Source organism: Liolophura sinensis, chromosome 7, assembly GCF_032854445.1.
Source record: "Liolophura sinensis isolate JHLJ2023 chromosome 7, CUHK_Ljap_v2, whole genome shotgun sequence".
NCBI lineage: Eukaryota > Metazoa > Mollusca > Polyplacophora > Chitonida > Chitonidae > Liolophura > Liolophura sinensis.
Genome location: NC_088301.1, coordinates 1658142 through 1675702, shown reverse-complemented (window position 1 = coordinate 1675702; position 17561 = coordinate 1658142). Strand labels below are relative to the sequence as shown.

The following is a 17561-nucleotide window of genomic DNA, read 5'->3' as shown; positions in this document are numbered from 1 at the left end:
ACATAGCCCAGCAATGAAAGGCGCAAAATGATCGTTAACAAACAGTAAATATATACAACATGTATAAACCACCAGAAAGACTGATCTAATCATCTTCAAAGACATATCAATATGGATCCAAAACATACATGTCTCTTTGTATTTCATATATAGGCCTACACATAGAAACTCTCATAAACAACACTCGTGTTTTAATGTTTGTCATCCTGCCTGTGATTTTTGAAAAAATCATATTGTATCGCACTGTGTAACTTCTAAAGAAATGTATCTGACACAAACCGTAAACTTTGGATGATTAGATGATGAAATTTCCAAAAATATTTTTGTAAGCCTACCGTTATAGGGTGGCCTAGGTAGATGCACAAGGCTTGTTTTGTGTCACAGTATGTACCATTAGGGTTAAAATTTAGAAAGTTCTGCACGTTCTTGTCCATGTCATTGTCGTACAAGATAATGCCATATAATCAGAAAGGGCTTTATACCGGCTCTACGTATTCTGATGATTATTTCGATGAGGTCATTATTATGCTGTGTAAATAGGGACAATACAGATAGGCTAAGGACCTTTTCTGACAAATGCCACATCAGGATACCCTTAATTCATAGGCCTACATACATCACGTGTAACTATAGGCACTGGTGCCAACTACGGTCCAGATTGATACGTCAGTTATACAATTAAATACAAAAGATAGATGTACGCATGTGTAAAAGAAAAATGAGAAAATATGTAGGCCCCTACACATTATAAAAGCACTAGCACAAAAACAAGTTAACAAGTAAACTATGATGACAGAGGCTACACATAAAATACATTACCGGTATCAAAAAAAGAAAAAAACGATAAAGTAAAAAAATGTCTATGATCTGAAGCATGTCTTCTGCAATACTTAGAGACATCACATGCTCTCCACATAAAGAAGTTATGAATGGAACTGACTGTCTTCAAGAGAATCTCACCGTCTTCACTTGCCCAGCTGGACTGTATAACGGAGGCTACAAACTGATAGACGACGTCAGGAGATCTGTGATCAAATCAGGATCCAGTCGTACGGTACCAAAGACTTGACCAAAAATATGGTACTCGTTGCTGCCTCGCTTGGCGTTCAGCACTAAGAGGCTAGAGTAAGGAAGAAGGGGTGGTTGGCACGGTATCAGTATAATGTGACTGGATGGGCTGTCATGTTTGGTGTCTTCGGCATGATACTTCAGTGACGGCAATACTTTTACCATATGGACTCGCCCTGTGATGTAGTACATATACATGCGCCAAACCACTCCTCGTCGATTCTTCAGACGGCCATCTAAAACTACGTATAAAAATAGGCTACCATCACTTACTTTTTTAAATATCATTTACTTTTAAAAACAATTTTTTAAAGAGAGTTATATACATGCATACGTATGAATTCTTCGGAGTTGGGATTTTGTGAACCATACGGCCGGTATTTATTGACAATCTGCATGACGTCACTAGAGGCTTTTTTATTTTTATGAATGCACACTTAAAAAGACTAAAAATATGAATAAAAGAATTCTTATAGTTTTTAGTATACCGTAGTGTATTCCACGATGCTTAGGTCTTGAGTTATCTTTTAAATTTACCTTTGAAAATTTCTAATGCTCTTTGCCGGGTCCGAAATATAACCTTGCTCACTATACATGTCAATGATTATATATTTATTTGTCTATTTATTTCATTGGTGTTTTGCGCCGCACTCAAAAAAGTTTTCACTTATACGACCGAGTGTTATGATGGGGGAAACCGGACAGAGCCTGTGCATGGGAAACCCATGACCATTCGCAGTTTGCTGAGGGGCCATTCCCAGGTACGGCCAGAGAGGGAGCCAGTATGAGCTGGCTGGACTTGAACCCACAGCGACCGCATTGGTAAGAGGCTTGGTCACTGCATCGCGCTGGCACGCTAACCAACTTGGCTACGAAGGCCCCAATGATTACATAAGGGGTATCTGCTAAATGTAAGTTCTCCGATGACAGCATAATTCAGTGGCAGAATTAAATTTGAACCCTATACCGGTATACAGAACGAACCAGAAAGCATGGACCCATGAATCGCAGGTTATAATGATACAAGTATGAAAACGTTTTAGGTCAAGGTTTATACGGTAATGCTGACGCATCATCTGAGGCTGAATTTGATATGCATTTTCTGACGAAAAAAGGAATTGGATCCTTTTTTTTTTTATAATAATGCGTCTCTGACTACATGAATTAACTGTACCAGAGGAAGGAAAAGCTGCTGTAGACCTATAAAAGCTAATCCCAAATGAGGACTGGGAAAATGAATAAAACAGGTAAGAAATTTATCATTGTCATTTTTACTTATTTTGTGATAAATAAAAAAAATAATAACGATCTTTTTCCAGTAATCTGATTTGTTTTGTTTTTAATATATACAATGTTATGTTTCACAACGCTCATAGGGTCCTTCGCAAAAGCTAAAACACGGGAAAAGCACTTGGGTAATTTTGTACATATATGTGGCATGCAAGCCACAGGTGGGAATGGTCGTCGGTAATTCGCCAAAGGTCGGTGATTGGCCCCGGGTACTCCACTTTCATCCGCTCATAAAACCGACCGCCATTATACATGTGATACATTCTTGACAAAACCGTTAACCATCAGCCGGTAAAGCAATCAGTTTTACCGGGATATCAAAATAGATTCTGTCCGTCAGTCTGTTCGTAAGTCTGTCTAAAACAAGTTCTTGCGGATAAATATCTAATTCTACAGATTTTATCAAAGCGTTGCGCGTGTGATATGCGCCACGAGTAGATTAACACTTGATACTTCCTTTTAGCTGGGGCTAATATAATAGCTCTGTATTATTCCAAGGTAACAGAAACCAATTACTTCCGACATTGCTCATTGAGGCTAGACGAGAAGGCTTTTTGATGCGGCGTGGATAAGGCTGTATATACATTGGCCATATATCTGGATGTGTATGCCTGAACTTAATGGGGACCCTTTCTCAGCTGTAGCAATCCTAGTCTAAAGACTGTAGTTTATTGCTGGCTTAACTGTATAGCCTATAACTCATTCATTGCAAAGAACAGAGGCCAATTCAGCCTACACCCGAGTGCCTCTAGCGTGAGAAATGGTATACGCCAGAAAAGTTTGTTGTGTTAGAGGTCAGAAGTACATGTACATCTTAATGGCTGGTTTACACCTTTATGTTCACTGGGTTGTAAACTAGTCGGTTGGTCCATCTACCCACCCCACCCCGCAAATGGTGGGCTAGGTGGGGTGTAATGATCTGATTTTCTGGTGGCCTATCTCTCTCTCTTAGTTTGCTTGTTAGCATTTCTTGTGAACGCAACTCCTCCTATAATCTTATTGGATTCTTCTGAAACTTAATTGGTGATAATTAAGCGTTATTGTGGCCATCTATCCTGTCTAAATTGAATAAGGACGCAAAAAGCATCCCAACACAGCTCCTCATATAGCTTTCCTTTCCCTGGTAGGCCTATACATGCATACTTTGCCGATGGGATTGTAGATAGTACTCTCCGAGTTGTTTGAAAGTATACGTGTATATATTACCGCACGAAGATGCATAAATCTGAACACTGCAAATACTTTGAAGTTCCTCATGAAAATTTAAATTCTGTTCAGCGATTCTTTGTGCGCAATGTACTCTAATCGAGGAACTGTCCGGGGTTTCTAAAAAAAGCGTGAAGATACATGCATTGCAGCCTCTGATTATAAAACATGTTTCCTTGTTCGTTAATGCAAAACGCATGGCCAGGTGCATGCACGAGCGGAAGAAACTATAGTCTGAAGAAGAAACCGTAGAGCGATGAAGAAACCGTAGAGCGATGAAGAAATCATAACGTAAAGGGTAAACCAGGTATTTGCCTTCCGGACAAACCTTCTGACTTAACTACTAAGTCAGCGTGTTTGAGCTTGTGCCAATCTAATTGGTTATATGTAAACCTTGGTGAATGGGAGCATGTAATTTGCTACTGTTTACGCATTTAAATGAACAGTTAGAATAAACCTCAACTGCCGGATGGAGATTGAGAAGAGGACGTATTTCACCCGTTACCGCGTGAAAAATTACCTACTTCATGTACCACTGTCATGTCCTGGCTGCTCTGGTTTTACTCTGCATTCTGTAGTCGTTTACTTTACATTGCATTAAAGGATTAGTGTCCAGATTTAACTACTTGTCCAAAATATAAAGGTTATAACCTCTTTAACAGTATGATAGCAACAGGGCCTCGGATAAACGTAATTAGGACTTTAAATCCACCAAAAACAATAGATTTACTACCCTAGCCGATCTCCAGCAGGACACCGGTAAAGCTCAGCGCTGGCCTCTATAACCTGGCCTCCCAAGTCTAGCTGGCCTCTATAACCTGGGAATTCGTAAACGATGTCATTTTCGAGATGGATACTAAGTACACAGAAGCAATTTACTGCCGTGTCAATTTGAACCTATAGTTCCGAGTTTTCAGACGTTAAATTTGATCTTTATCGAGGCATTTCCAACCGCACTGGCAATATGGACTGGCGAGCTATAGTTTTATCCTGTGTTACCATGTTGTTTTACATTTCGTGTGGATATCAGATTTAATATTTACCATTTTTTCCTTCTGTCCGCCTCACAATAAATATCAATCTATTCCCTGAGAGGATTTACTTCAAAAATGGGTTCGCGGGAATTAATTTTCACGCATTTAGTCAAGGCAATGCTGAAAAAAAATGGTTACAAATGTTTAATTTTCCTAGTTATATTATGGCTGAAATTACTTAATCACATCATCTTCATGTATTATGAAGGGTTGCTTTAGTCCTCTTTTGTTTCCTACGCTAATCCTTCTAATCTGGATTAAAGATTAAAACAATGAGGGAGGGATTATCACTATGTAAGATTGCTTTCTCACATACTCTGAGCAGTATTCAAGGAGATGTCACTTGTTTTCGCACCTTTGATGAGTAGTTTTAATTAACAACCAGTATTTCAACCTCAGTCATTAATTCTTGATTAATGCAGTCAAGCAACAAGATTAGTTTTGGGTAGTTTTCGGTTTTAATCGTCCTCTGTAGCCGATTAGAAACCGCTAGCATTGCCGTAGCTGTGTATCAAAGCGACATTCACTGGAAGCTATCACGTGGTTGTATCTACTTTTCTTTCACTTTACCGGCATACCAAAGATTGATCAAACTAATGACAAATGAACTGTCAATTTGTTTAACACGCACCAAGCCCGATCACCAGAGTTTATATATATATATATATATATATATATATATATATATATATATATATATATATATATATATATATATATATATATATATATATATAAAGCCTAATTTTTCCTCTCTCCTGTTAAACTTCATTGCCGGCCAGGATTTCTTATTCCATCTTCGGTGTTCTTGGACGACCTGTTTTTACAACTGTATACAGAACAGCAAACCATTTCGTGGATAAATTCGATATGCTTGTTGTCACTTGTGTAGTTTTTGAACACTGAATTAAATGGCGAAGCTCTGACAACTCGTAAAGGTTGGACTTCTATGACGTCATTCGGAGGAGACTGCCGAATGTAAAAATGCATAAACCCAGCCTCATTATCTTGTGATTTTAATGCCATTTTACGCAGATTACTGTACTTTTCATCCAATATTTTTACACTTAATTTAACAATATATTTATTTATTTGATTGGTATTTTCCACCGTACTCAAGAATATTTCACTTATACGACGGGGGCCAGCATTATGTTGGGAGGAAACCAGGCAGAGCAGGGGAAAACTCACGACCATCCGCTAGCGATCTAACCAAGTGAGCCACGGAGGCCCCTTTAACAATATATACAGGGGTAGATAATTATGAATAAATAATCAGGACACTAATCCTTAAAGATCACATCAGTCCCCTATACGTATATCACATTTTTATGAATGGCAGTCGGTACTGATAATTAATTTGGAAATTTCTTACTAGTATTGAAATGGACGACTGAATGGCGAGTAGTGTGAATGAATGAATGAATGAATGGTATGGGTTAACACCATGTTTGAAATGAAGTTTACATTCAATTTGTTCGAAATTGATTCGCACGGGAATGTAAGTATGTAAACACAGAGAAACTCGATCTTTTGTGAGAATTTTTTTTTAATATAACAAAAACACAGCAAGATAAAGATGAAAACAACCAGAAAAGTGCAGTCAGAGTTAATGAGAATCGAACTCTTCGTTTATTGAACGCCTTGAGTGGAGCTGCAGTACTTTATCAGTAAAATTCGACATGTATGTTAAGCATGTTCTGTAAGTGACGCACAGTATATATTCAATGCATTACAAGTTCTTCGTAGTTTAGTTGAAAATGTTGTATATGCGAATTCCCCGCAAATCCAGGTAAAGTTTGTGATGCACACCCACTCCCCCACCCACGCCAACCCACACTCATAAAGTTTCTCTTTCGACTAAAATCCGGTGTTGTAGATGTCCGAATCCGATTCCCTCATGGCATCGCCCTCCTTCCTCCGCCCATGTCGTCTGCCAGCCCTCGCGCTATCTACTGGGGGCAAGGTTGGCAGAAGAGGGTAATGAGTTGACCTACCCAAACGTTGGTTGTACAGGTTTATTCTGTTAATATCCTCACAACATCGACAAATCAGAGGGTCGTTAGTCCCCTTCTGAGGTCCCATAACCCCTGGATCGGCCAGATAATCTGCGTACAGGCTGGCCGGTAACTTCTTGCTGGGGTCTTCTGATGGTAGAGGCCGGTATGGATGCCGTCGACAAGGAGCCAGGGTAGATTTAGTCAGCATTTTGTCCACCCCATTATTCCTATACGCACGGGAACTTTCCCACCCGTAGGCGTGATTGGAAATTGACGGTGGGAATTCTTCCAGGAAAGTTTTGGGTCTTGGAGAACATCCGCCAGAGCGCCCAATATATGTCCAAGCCTGGTTTTGCGGGAATCTAGGTTCGAGATAAGAAGACAATCTCGCTCGCTGTGCGTCAGCCCGCCTCAAACTCCGGTGACGATCCGATAACAAATCGGGGCTGGGCATCCCCACCCCGCGGACACTCCTGTCGACGTTTTCTGTCATAAGCCTGTCCACCATGCTCGGCAACATGCACTTCTTAGATAAACTTGTTAAAGACGGTTCTATAGATTTGGTGGGGACCTGTTCCCCCCAACGTTGCCATTTTCCCAGAAGACCGTCGTTGCTGTACAGCCCGGGCCTTTCCGTCTCGGTTATGGTAGGCAGTGTGTAGCTTCCATTGGACAAATACCTTGATGGATCATTTCCATGACTTGCCATGGTTAACGTCTTGTGCTTCGCAACGACTGGACAGTTTCTGCATAGGGTTTAATAAACGAGTGTTCTAGTTCTTTTAGGCATGGACCTATATACATGAACTGCCGGACGACACAGCCTCCACTTATATAGTATGCTGCAGATGAACTAGCTACGTACGTTATCCTCTATGTTACTCCACTCGGCGTCATCGTGGATCAACGTGAAGATGTTTATTATGGTTGCATTGTCTTATCTAGCCTGCTTCTATGACGTAGAGGATGACGTCACAAAAATCGTGGCTAAAACTGGCAACCTTATTTGTTTTGGGACGTCACCGATCACGCCTGGCTTTCACCAAAGGGACTATCAACTCCTTGGCTGGTTCCCTGCCCTTGACGTTAGATGGCTCTAATCAATGTAATCAGGGAAGCAGACTACATCAACTGCGTACGCAGAATACATCAGGGAAGCAGACTATATCAACTGCAGCCATTGATGATGGCGTTTGAGTGGGGGGTCTCCATGGTCAGTGTTTGTGAAAATTGTAATGAAAGGTTGCATATAAAACCAATAACATTAAAGAAAGTGACAGAAATTTTGAAACGTATGTACATCTATAAACTTGTTTGTGATTTTTTTTTGTAGAGGGTACAATGAAAATGTGTTGTTGGATGTGAAATTTCTACACAGCAGAGATGAATAATAAAAGATTTACAGTGCGCTATAGGTGGTAAAAACAAATTAGCGACGACAGTGTGAGATAATTGGTCACACATGCATGGCCCATTGAATCGCATTGTTTTAATGTTATTGTATGTTAAATGTGATGACAACACAGCATTTTGAGTAATTCTGGACAAATGGCGACTGTTAAAGCACTTACATGAACAGTAAGAATTGAACGCTGACTGACGTAAACTGACAAGAGACCGTATTTGATCGGTTTCGTGTGATCATTTGCCAGTCACACACACGGTCGTCACTGCCCTTGTTTTTTTTTCTCTATGTTGTACTTTTATAACGTCAGTTTACCTCAGTTAGATCTGGCGCTAATATAACAGAGGTTAGGTTAGACATACCCTCTACATCTTATTGCTCACTCTACATCCAAGTGTATGCGGAAGTAAAATACCCATTTATATGAGGAAAACTTGACAAAGTATGGTAGCCTACTTCAAGTTCCTTTTCAAGAGTGGCAATGATTGTGATATCAGGCGTGCAACATACATCGTAAATATCAGTACCCATGTCCTGTGACTGATGACAGTAATAGATAGGCCAATAGATAGGCCTATCTATATATGCCTTGTCCAATAACAACCCATAAGCTGGCTTGTATCTTTTTGATTGGAACGGTTTCTGGGAGGACTTAGGCCTGATCACCTTTCTTGTCAATGATCATTATACATGGCCCCACTTCACCATGATCTGGTTGAAACACTCCATGGTGTCCACAACCCAAACCCAACATTTATATACACTGAACATTACTATGCAGCGAATGTGAGTTTCATAATCCGTTTGCAGGAAGTATATGCCAGAGGAATTGAAGATCAAACATAAGCGTGAGTACCAGCTCGTAGTACTGATACATTCAACGGCACGGTGACATTTTCTGCTTTAGTCGTTTGACTTCAAGAGTAACGTTAAATCCGTTTATTTAAACCATAAGAGTCATACGCATAAAACAGTGGCATTCCGCCTGCATGCGACGTGAACAGACAGATGTTAATACGTTGATGGATGACAAGGATGTCAAATCTTAAACTTCCAATAACCTGATTTTACTGCATGGTGTATATTTTATACTCACAACAACAGCCTTTTTTAAAAAAAAATTTGCATTCTCTTAACAGATATCCCGCAAAGCGAAAGCCTCGAACTATTATCACATATTTCAGTCAATTGCAGCGCACAGTGGTTACTGGTAAATGGTCAACACCACGAAATGACTTGGGTGCATGTAGAATCAACATCAGAATACGAGAGGCAAGTCATCACACGGCAAATCAGCAGAATCGTTGTAAATCCCCCCAGTTAAGACCATGTATGTGCCCGGACGAAAGCTCACGAACCAGTTATAAATCACAAAGGATGTAGTCACAAGGCAGATTGCATATCGGGTGTTTTCTGTAAATACCATGCACGATACCATTACACCACACAGCTGCATCCATCTCTTTCAGAATGTGCTTTTCCAAAAGCCTGGATAAACCTGGATCACACTCTATCTTGTACAACTGTTTTATCCGTGTCACAACAGTATTAACATTTTTGCTGGATTCACTGTTTGTTTATAACTGTCTTGGTCCCTTCTATAGTCACGTCAGCGAAGTGTGACTCAAATCGCTAATCACCAAAATGAACCATATCACCACCATCAATATAGCACACACATCTATGTAGGCCTATAATTACTGACTCTTTTATATCAGGGAAACGTCAGGTTTGCCAATCGCTAATATCCAAGATGGTTGACATCTCGTCCACTCGTCTACTCGTCCAATTAAGCATTGCCTGCTTGATATCATACTGTGAGACTAAGACTACAGTCATGGGTTTTCAAAGACCGCCAATTTATAACGTAATAAAGTGTATGATATCGCTTTCACAGACCGCCTATATCATACACTTTATTACGGAGTCTTTTCATAGAAGACCTGTAACTGTTATCAGCCTCGGTCACATGATTAGTGTAGAAGCTTTCGGATTTGGCCATCTGGCCGATGAAGCGCTCCACACCATCCCAGTACAGTTCTGGCTTCACGTAGAGCCTCCGGTACTCCGGGTGCTCGTATTTTATCTCCCTACGAGGGATCCATCTATCAGTAGGATTGAAGACTTCAGGGATGTGGGTGGCGATTTCAGGGAGCGGATCAACAAAACGGTCTGTTGGCATCGTCGCACGACCATAAGCCCCATGGTGGCCACTCTTTCTTAAGTTTTCCACGTTCCTCTCACTACAACACCAGCAGGATTGCTGACGGTCAACGTCCGCAAAATCAACCAAAGGATGATTAATCTCCCGTGCGTAGTTCAGGTAATCCGAAATCAGCAATCCGAGGGAAGCGTGGTCAACCCTCAGGGGTGACCTCTGACGTGTCGGTAACGGCGGCAAACGCGGAATTGACGTCACATCTCGTACGTACCTGTCACCTTGACGTAAGCGGACAGGTAAAACTTCCATGCCGTAATCCCGATCAAAAGACTTTGTAGGCGATTCTTCGCGAATGACAGGGAGTTGTTGGACAAGGTGCATTGGAATTGAGTACTGCACCTTTGGCCGTCGGTTTCTGTACGTCATCATTAAATGTGTCCAGACAAACTATTCATCCGGACATATCTGTAGACAGAGGTTACCAGCGTGGTGTACGGCTATAGAAAGACTAGACATGTCTTTTGGATTTCAGACATCTGAGTCAAGCGTGCGAACGTTTCCAAAGATTCCGGAAAAGATGAAGTATACATTCACAGCTGTTCTAAAAAGTTTTGCTGTTCTAAAAATCTTGCTGTCCCGAACAATCTTTGGTCATCTCAGTTAAGTATCAATTTCGGACTGCACTGGCATCTTCTCCACAAATATTACATGGGCGTGTTCTGAACCATTGGCTATGTCGATCCTATGTCGGTATCAACCGGTTCGTGATTTTGGTTAGAATCTTATAACACGTCCATCACTGAGTTACTCCGATAGATGATGTTACTTAGAGTCAAAAGACGTCCTGTGTATGAGCACACACAGGGATTACTAACAGCCCAATAAACCTGTGGGTCCGTGGGCTAAACTTCTTACTCGACAGACTACCTATACTCTTGTGTTAAAGCGAACCATTTACCCTACATTGGTCACGTAAACAGTTCAGACACAAGGTTGCTGATTGCTTTTCACCTGTCAATAATACCTGACCGCGCTGTCAAACAGATTGATCAGTGCACCGTGAAGCTCAGGTAACTCTGCCAAGGAGGGCTGTACACTTGTGTACCTGTATACCTTTACTGGTAGGCGTTTTGGTTCAACAGGTATACCTATCAGCATGAAAGCTGCATGTGTATGTATGCATTGAGTGACTAGCAGGTATTTGGCGGTCACCCTGCCCCAAATAAAAGACTTAATGCGTTTATAGAAGTACCGCTTCTTGAACCCACCTTTCGAACATAGACATTTACACACAACCTGCGAATGGTTGTTGGTTTTCATCTGTGCCCCGTTCCTTCCACCCATAATGCTGGCCGCTGTCATCTATATAAAATGAAATATTCCTGATTACGGCGTAAAACGCCAATCAAATAAATAACTATTCTGAATAATATTATAGACATCACGTTCAAGACTCTTGCTGTTTTCCCCCACCCTTGTTCCTTGTAAAACGATACTTGTCAGTCAGCACACATTACCATATACGCTTTACATCTTAGTTAGCTATAGGTGACAACCAAAAGCACATCCATGTCTTAACATGCTAATTCTGGCTTTGTCACCAGTACGTTTACTGATGCACCATATTTGATTAGGCAGTGGGTTGAGTGTCGAGCACCTTGTCACCAAGCCACGCCCTTTTCATACTGGTGAGGTTTGCGGGTGGACCTAACACAACCCAGTGTAAACCGCCGCCCGCCACCAAGTACCTGACACAGCTCGGGATCTAAAGCTGCCGCCTGATTAGCATCAGCTGGATTCGAACACGCAACCTCATTGGTCTAAACTGCAATATGGAGTGATTATGATACATTATTTTTAATTCACCAAACCAATAAGGCTTTGGCAGAGGCCAAATGTTGGTGTACACTTGCATTTTCACACGTCAACCATTTCACTGTAATATTTCCGCAAAACCAGATCCACCATTTTCTTGAAAACAGTAAGAATGGTAACTTAACACAAAGGTACACTGCGACAAAAAGATTTATTTCTCGGAAAATTCACAACCCGTGGGCTTTGCTAAGTTCTACACTACAAAACCCTGGACACTTGACACATTGTATTAAGCGGGAAATGAAATATAATTGACAATATAGAGAATAATGCTTTTGTAAATATGGATGGGCTGAAATGATCAAATCGGACGTAAAAGCTGAAGGCAGCAGACGAACTATATGTGTGACCATGCCATGAGTCTAACCAGATTGCTAATCCTTTCTACGAGATGTACACATTTAATGATACAGGGATGGACACTATTATGTACGTACGTAAATAAAATGACTTGGGTGAACTATAATAAACAATACAATCAATGTTAAGCAACGGACAGTATAGAGCATATTTGACGTTGCTGGCTAAATTCGTACCTTTCAAAAGTTTCTGCCAGTTAATGAGATCAACTTTGCTTTCTGAATCTGTACCTTTCAAATCGTACACATCCATTGCTACAGATGAAAACCTCGCGTTATTTATACGAGTTCCTCTTCTCATCTACGAAGTAACTGGTGTGGTGTTACCACGAAGACCATTCCGTAGCTATACCAGGGTGGGCTGTGTATGGAATTAACATAGCAGGAAGATTAGAAGCTGCATTACACGTTGAAACTTGAAATGCATTTCTGACTATGTAAAACAATGACGTGCTTTTTCAGGCAGATGTCAAACTATCCCATATTATAAATAAACAGGATCTTATAACACGCATAATGCTGTAAGCTTAACTGTGATAGACTATCTTTTGAGCGAATTAGCAATGGCAAAAAGTTGCAATATTTTGAATACAGCCTCTGAGGTTTTAAACCGGTATAGTTAACCACAGCAAAAGTTGTACACCTACGGTGTAAAGGGTGCCAAAAAAGAAATGCATATGGAAACTTTGACATGATAAATCTGCTTCAATTCGAAGTCAGATAATTCCAATTTAAACAAGCTACCATTTTCAACCATATTACAGTCCAAATGTCAGTAATCAGCAATGAGCAGAAGCAGCTCATTCACACGACATCATACAGGTCACAAGTGGGCGCTCACCTCAGCATTCACTGTCTCCACCATGAGCTACCTATACATTTCCTTTTTTGAGTGAGTATATATCAAATTTAAGCTTATGCCTTGTTTCACTGGACTAGATTTCTAGGTACAAATGACACCTTTCAGGAAAGTCGTATGCAGAAGCGTCTTGTGAACACCACTGAACAGATGGCGGGAACAGCATCCCCCGGCCTACCACTCAATATGAAGCTTCGTGTTCACACCTATTAGCTTCACCCTACGGCTGCTTCTAAACCTAGCTTGGACCTCCTCTACCACAATTCTGCCATGGTCTCAAGCATGCTAGTATCGTCACAACCTTGCTGATGGAAACCTTTTTCTACCACCACTTTAGAGCTGTCTCACAACCACTGTAACAGGACCTCAGCTAAAAGGTTAACTGGAGAACGGAGACCTTCACCTAGGGTACTGTCGGTTAGGACACACTGGTATATATGTAAACATATATCCGCTTTTCCAATAGAAATACTGACACTGATAGAAAATGAAAAGCATCCATCATAAATTGCATAAATCGGCAAGAAAGCAGTAAAATAGATGGAATGATGAAAAGTTTTATGAAGACAGTGAATGGCACAACCATAAGCGATACAACAAATTTACCTCTTCAAAAGTAGGAAACTTTCATGAAACCAATGCACATGTAGTTTCATGTGGAAAAACATAAAGATCTGTAACATCATCCACATGTATCATTCTATTGTCTTAACGAAGACAGGTATGGCTACATTGCCAAAGACAAGTATGACTACATTGCAAAGACAAGTATAGCTAAATTGCCAGAGACAAGTATGGCTACATTGCCAAAGTATGACTGCATGTAGGTGACAAACGTGGTAGCACAGTTGAGGACATGTATGGCTCGATATAAGATGAGCATCCATAGACATGCCACGATCTACATGCATAGCTATGGTGCTACAGACAAGTCTAATCATAGGTCTCCAATACACAGAGGTCAACTTAACACACGAAGGGTACGTGAAGGACATAATTCAGGGAGGTCCCTCATAATCTTTGTCCCCCAAGTTTGCTTCATATTTAATACAAAAATGTACGTCTACATAGATGTACACTTTAATTAAGAATACACAGTAACAATATTGCAAGATTGTTTCAAAGGAGGATGACAACTATCATACTAATGTACATGTATTTATTTTAAAGGACTCCAAGTGGATATAAAAATCTATACAAAAATCTTAAAAATAATGGCTGTGTTCATGCTAGAAAAAAAAATGTTATTTCAAGGAAACTTGACCTTGATTATAAATTTACTATTTGTTGTCGTGAAACAATAATACTTAATTTAAAAAAAAATGTTCATACTGGTAAAAAAATAGGATAAAACATTTTTTACATACAATACCAAAGAGAAACATTAATCAACAGATCATATACAGACTTTGTCAGCACCAACAATATGTACAAACACAACATTACAACCCAACAATATACAATATAATACATGGACGCTTGCATAAAATTTGACACCAAGCAATATGAATGACAATTTGGACGCACTAAAGAGTCAGATCAAAGAGTTGTCATACTTTTAATACTAAATGGACTACAAAAGATGTACTGTGGCCTTACAATAGTATCTTTCTCTGATAACAGGCGATAGACTTTCAATTATAACAATGACAACGCCAGCAGGCTAACAGCTAACACCTTACAACAGAGGCAGTCTTTGGTTCTATAGCAAAAAGATTAACAGTACTAGGCTTGCAACAGCCAGAGGAATTTTAGTTTCACACGCACTCTTGAAAAATACGTACTGTATTTTGTAAAAGTCTTATTAACTTTTCTCTCTCTACCCTTGTTTGTTTCATCAGAATTAGGTGTATCAAGTCTACTACTCACACCCCTCCCCTCTTCTCCCAAAACATAATTAACTCATTAATTAATTGTAATTTATGCATGTATAGAATTCCATGTTCACATGATCTATGAAGTACATGTGCCTATACTGGATACCACAGCAAGAGTACCCGCTTTGCATGAACAATGGCCATATTTATTTGTCTGGCTTTATTTCAAGCTTGACAACATCCATTAGAATACAGCTATACATGTATAAGCCCTTGCTTAAAGTGAGCTGAGAATTATGTGAATGCAGTGTTACTGGAACCTTTAGGACTGGTGAAAGTTGAAAACTGTTACATATAAAGCTGTCACACCAGTCAAGAAGGACAAATAGGGTGCAGGAAGTGACAGTTCCACTGTACAGAAAAACACTGTTCACTGTCATTGCTTCTAAAGCACATGACACTGATAGCAAACAACAACCAGACTTTCCTACATGTACACATACCAACTGGTGAAAAAGATGCATAAATCTGAATAAATTATTGTTTCTCTTGCAGAGAATGTTATTGGTAATCCAAAACTAAGGGTCTTCACCTGGACATATCTTAAGTTGTCACTCAACCTCTAACGAGACTTGCATGCGAAAGTCGTACCTGTAACTAATTCACTGCTGATTTCAGATCAGTGAAGTCTATATGCTTGGAATGTTTCTGGACCACTTCACAACACTCTTGCACACCTCTGGTTCCTGTGTCCTGTAGGAAAACCCTCCAAGGAATTGCACAATATTTGTTAAAGGTAGCTGCTCCAACACAATCCAGCCTCCTGTTTGGTATGTATCCTCTTATTGGTACGTATTGTCACAAGATCTGCAACAAACTCTGAGCACAAGGGGGACATCTTTCTTCAATCTATCACCTTATCCTCCAGCTGCAATACATGTTGAGTACTTCAGCAAATTGTTGCATGGTACACTCAATTTCTGGCTTCAGCTCAAGGTCTGTTGCATTGTACTTCCGATTTCCGGTTTCAGCTCAAGGTTTGTTGCAATGCACTCTCGATTTCTGGTTTCAGCTCAATGTCTGTTGCATTGTACACCCAATTTCCGGTTTCAGCCCAAGGTTTGTTGCAATGTACTCTCAATTTCTGGTTTCAGCTCAATGTCTGTTGCATTGTACTCTCCGTTCTGTCAAGTGGTTTCAACCATACCTTATACTGATACACTGAACCTTACACTGAGTTCAGTCATCACCCATTCAGGATGCATAGTCATTACATGTGCCCTGTACACTGACTGGCTTCTTGAAAATGATCTGCGTCATTGTATGAAGCAGGTCAGCAGTCACTAGAAGTATTCAGCTTGAACCTATGTGGGTCATGCTTTGTCTGTGCGTCAGAGTTTAACCTCGTCACTTTCTTCCCCGTCAGCTTGGCAGCTTTTGATCCACCAGTGGGCGAGGCATCAAATGACCCGAAAGACAATTCCCGTTCCATTTCCTCATCCACAGCAGAGAGGTTTGGTAAACTGGACTGAGGCTGCAGTAGGGGGTCATCCGCCCCTGGGTCACCTTTAGCAGACACCTCCCTTTTCAGGGTCTCCTTGTACTTCAAGTTAGGTGTGCTGAGATTCTTGTCATTTTCTGCCTTGGTGTCAGGACCAAGGTCTGTCAGGGATGGCGACGTTTCTCGTGTGCGTCTGTTGTTCCCCGGAGGCCCTGGCGATCCTCCAACCTTTTCGCTGATCAGCTGTCGTTCTGATTTGCTGGCAAATACCAGGGGTTCTCTCTCGTACTCACTCAGTCTTTTCTCTTTCTCGGTCATCCTGAACAGCTCCTCGTCACTCACCTCAGAGTAATGTATGCCGTCTTTGGTGTCAGTGGACATGAAGGATAGGCGATTCTTGATGATGGAGTCATCAGAGTTGTTCAGGGGTTTCTTATTGCGGAACATGGGCTCCTCGTATACATGGTAGATGGACTCGTCGGCATTATACGGGGAAACTTTCTGCGGAGTGTCCTTGTGGGCCTTCATATTCTCCTGACAGTACTCACTCACGAACTCACTATCCACCACAGAGCAGTCCACTACCGAGAGATCCCCATTGATGCCACTGTGGTGTTCTGTATTGGTCTGCTGGTGGCCGTTGTTCTGCCCCGGGGTGTAGATGAAGCCGTTCTGGTTGGAGATTGGGGTCAGGACAGTGCTCTCATGGCTGCTGGAGTTCGGCCTGTTACTCTGACGCCCTGAAATAGACAAATAACCAATACATCTCATATTATCATCACAAGTAGACCACCAAATCATCCACACATGATGCATGCAATTCAAGCTACATTGAAAGAGATCAAACTGCAAAGGATGTAAATATCATAAAGTAAGAAAATTAAAAGAAATGCAGATGATTTTACCTGCATCTTGTAACTACTTACACTATTTTACCTAAACTTTCGAACATGAAAATGTCTGAAAGGTAGGGTGTGTTTCATCTT

At 40.7% G+C, this 17561-nt stretch overlaps 1 protein-coding gene across 5 annotated transcripts in view; it reads right to left on the bottom strand.

Annotated features, from left to right (window-relative positions):
* Nucleotides 1-12177: 12177 nt before the first annotated feature.
* LOC135471962 (adhesion G protein-coupled receptor L2-like) overlaps nt 12178-17561 on the bottom strand; it is a 97267-nt gene continuing 91883 nt past the window's right edge. For all 5 annotated transcript variants that reach the window (XM_064751426.1, XM_064751427.1, XM_064751428.1 and 2 more), the window contains one exon: nt 12178-17315. In XM_064751426.1, coding sequence (XP_064607496.1) covers nt 16408-17315 — 908 coding nt within the window. In that variant the 3' untranslated portion in view covers nt 12178-16407. The remainder of the gene's footprint in view (nt 17316-17561) is intronic.